Consider the following 2,589-nt stretch of genomic DNA (forward strand, 5'->3'; position numbering starts at 1 on the left):
CGGCGGGATTCGAACCCGCTACCTCCACGCTTAACAGAGCGTTTGGACCGGCGATACCGCTCGGCCAGGGAGGCCACAGCAAATCAGATGTACAAGCCTGCTGAAAAGTTTTGTATGAAATGAATGAAGAATCAGTTGTAGGCTTGAAGCTTTCATGTTCGAGTGGAATTGTACTCCTGCCAAATATTCGTAAAAAAGGAAAGTTGCGAATTCAATGCCAGTTATAACAACTCTTTATGATGTCCCTTTATTGCTAGTACTACAATTCCTTCCATTTCTACAAGGTGAAATTATTTATGTAGGTAAGTACTTTATTAACGTCGCACTAGAGTTGCACAATGGGCTATTGGTGATGGTCTGGGAAACATCCCTGAGGATGATTCCAAGACATACCATTGCAATTTTGATCTTCTGCAGAGGGGATGGCTCCCCTGCTTTGGTAGCCCAATGACCGGCACGCGAAGTCGAGCACTTTACGGTAGAATATGTTGTCAAGTTATACTCTTTGCGAGTAAATGATAGAATGCTTCAGTTACAATAGAATGCAAAATTACTATGTTTTGTGGTAGATTTTGATTTCTAATATTTAAACTAGACAGAAGAAGCGTGACTAACGGAGAGAGATCTGAAAAGCAACAAGGAAGGCTGTAAGATTGTGCCCCATTTCTACTAAAAACAACCTTAGATTTTTAAAAGGGAAGTTATCTTGAGTGAATAAAAAACGAAGTTCTTCAATGACTTCGATGCTTGATCCTGCGTCTTTCTTGGTCACAACCCGGAATAGTTAGGTTGATTCTGGCTCAAACGGAATTAAATACAATTTAAAAGAAATAAGCATTATGAATTAAAGAAATGTGTAATTGGGTGGCCTAGAAGTTAAAATTCCGCTATTTGAATGCTTTTGTCTCAATTCGTTGTGGTAAAAGACCGTTTACTAGTTAATATCACACCCGAAAAGAAAGATGATTTTGAAGGACGATTTTCACATTATGATAGAAATATCAGTAATGAGCTCAATCATAACACTGATTAAAGGTCTGAATAAATATGTATCTGGTTTATAAATAGATATACCATAATAATAACATACCCCATTAATCTCATACTAATGCGTTTCTGGATATCATTAACTGAATACATCACATTCGGATGGAAATCAAAAATATTCTGAACAAATCTTATTCGCATTTTAGGACAAATAATCATTTGAACACTAGCACAGGCACCATCCATCAAACGATCAAAACTAGTGAAGTCTTATCGAACAGAACAGTTGGAAAATCAATAAATAATCAATCAATAAATAAATAATCAATCAGTCAATAAATGTAAGATGTTATACGAAATCAGTGAGAGCCAGAATAGCTTTACTTTGAAATGAATTAGTAGCATTCCACCTTGATTAAGATATTAATGTTTTCTTTTTTTCCTTCTTTTTTTGTTGCAACATTTTAATATCGTCTTTTAAATCATAACCATTTCCAATCATTACTTTCTTAAAAACGTCCAATCTCTTCAAAAACACATAAATCGGAAATAACAGTCGACATGTTTTAAGCGCTCAAAAATAAGCTCTTATTTTTAAGATTTGCCAGGCGTGAATGAGAGGAAACAAAAGTGATTTGAAATATAACACATCGGCTGATAAGTTCCCGGTCTAATGAAGTAAACTCAACTTTTTTAGTAAAATTCAAATTTATTCATCAACATAGTCTCCTTTAAGAGATAAACAATCACTTCATCGCCTCTCGAACATCTCTATACCTCTCTTAAAAGAAGAACCATTTTTGGCCTCAAAATAGGCGTTTGTTTCGGCAATCACTTCCTCATTCGTGCTGAATCTCTTACCCGCGAGCATTTTTTTCAAGTCTGCAAACAAGTAGAAGTCACTAGGAGCGAAATCTGGTGAATAGGGTGAATAGGGGGTTTCTGACACAACGTCAAACAGCTCTCAGAATCATCAATTCGTTGTTGTTTTTGGTCAACTGTTAGCACACGCGGCACCCACTTCGAAAACAGCTTTCTCATAAACAAATGTTCGTGCAAAATGAAGCCTATGCGCTCTTTTGATATATTTAGAGTATCAGCTATGTCATGCAACTTCACTTTGCGGTTTTCTATAACAATTTTGTGGACTTTTATTATGTTTTCCGGATTAACCACATCTTTAGGGCGTCCAGAGCGTGGCGCATTTTCAACATTTGTACGACCACGTTTAAAATCAGCGAACCAGTCAATAATGGTCGATTTTCCTGATGAAGAACCCGGATAACACTTATCGAGCCAAGCTTTAGTTTCTACCGTGTTTTTTCCCATTAAGTAACAATGTTTAATAAGAACACGAAATTCTTTTTTATTCATTGCTTCAATAATATAAATTGGTGTTCGATTAAAATCACTGTAACTTTAAAGTCAATCGGCAGGTAGTTATAAAATTTTGACACCTTTTATTTGAAGGTTAAGACTTGCTAAACAAAATACTAATTCTGCATTTAGGGAGCCATCTCTATGTCAGACCGGAAACTTATCAGCCGATGTGTTAAAAGGTAAAGTTTCCAACGCAAAAGGGAAAAATAAAAGTGTACAACA

The 2,589-nt window shown here is 35.9% G+C and overlaps 1 protein-coding gene across 1 annotated transcript; it reads right to left on the reverse strand.

Moving 5' to 3' along the window:
• Positions 1–1,863: 1,863 nt before the first annotated feature.
• On the reverse strand, positions 1,864–2,316 carry LOC139426608 (protein GVQW3-like). Its single transcript, XM_071185942.1, has one exon. The coding sequence runs from the start codon at positions 2,314–2,316 to the stop codon at positions 1,864–1,866; it is 453 nt and encodes a 150-aa protein (XP_071042043.1).
• Between the last annotated feature and the right edge of the window lie 273 nt (positions 2,317–2,589).

The sequence above is a fragment of the Parasteatoda tepidariorum genome, chromosome 3, assembly GCF_982258835.1.
Source record: "Parasteatoda tepidariorum strain Cologne lab strain chromosome 3, Ptep-v5.0, whole genome shotgun sequence".
NCBI lineage: Eukaryota > Metazoa > Arthropoda > Arachnida > Araneae > Theridiidae > Parasteatoda > Parasteatoda tepidariorum.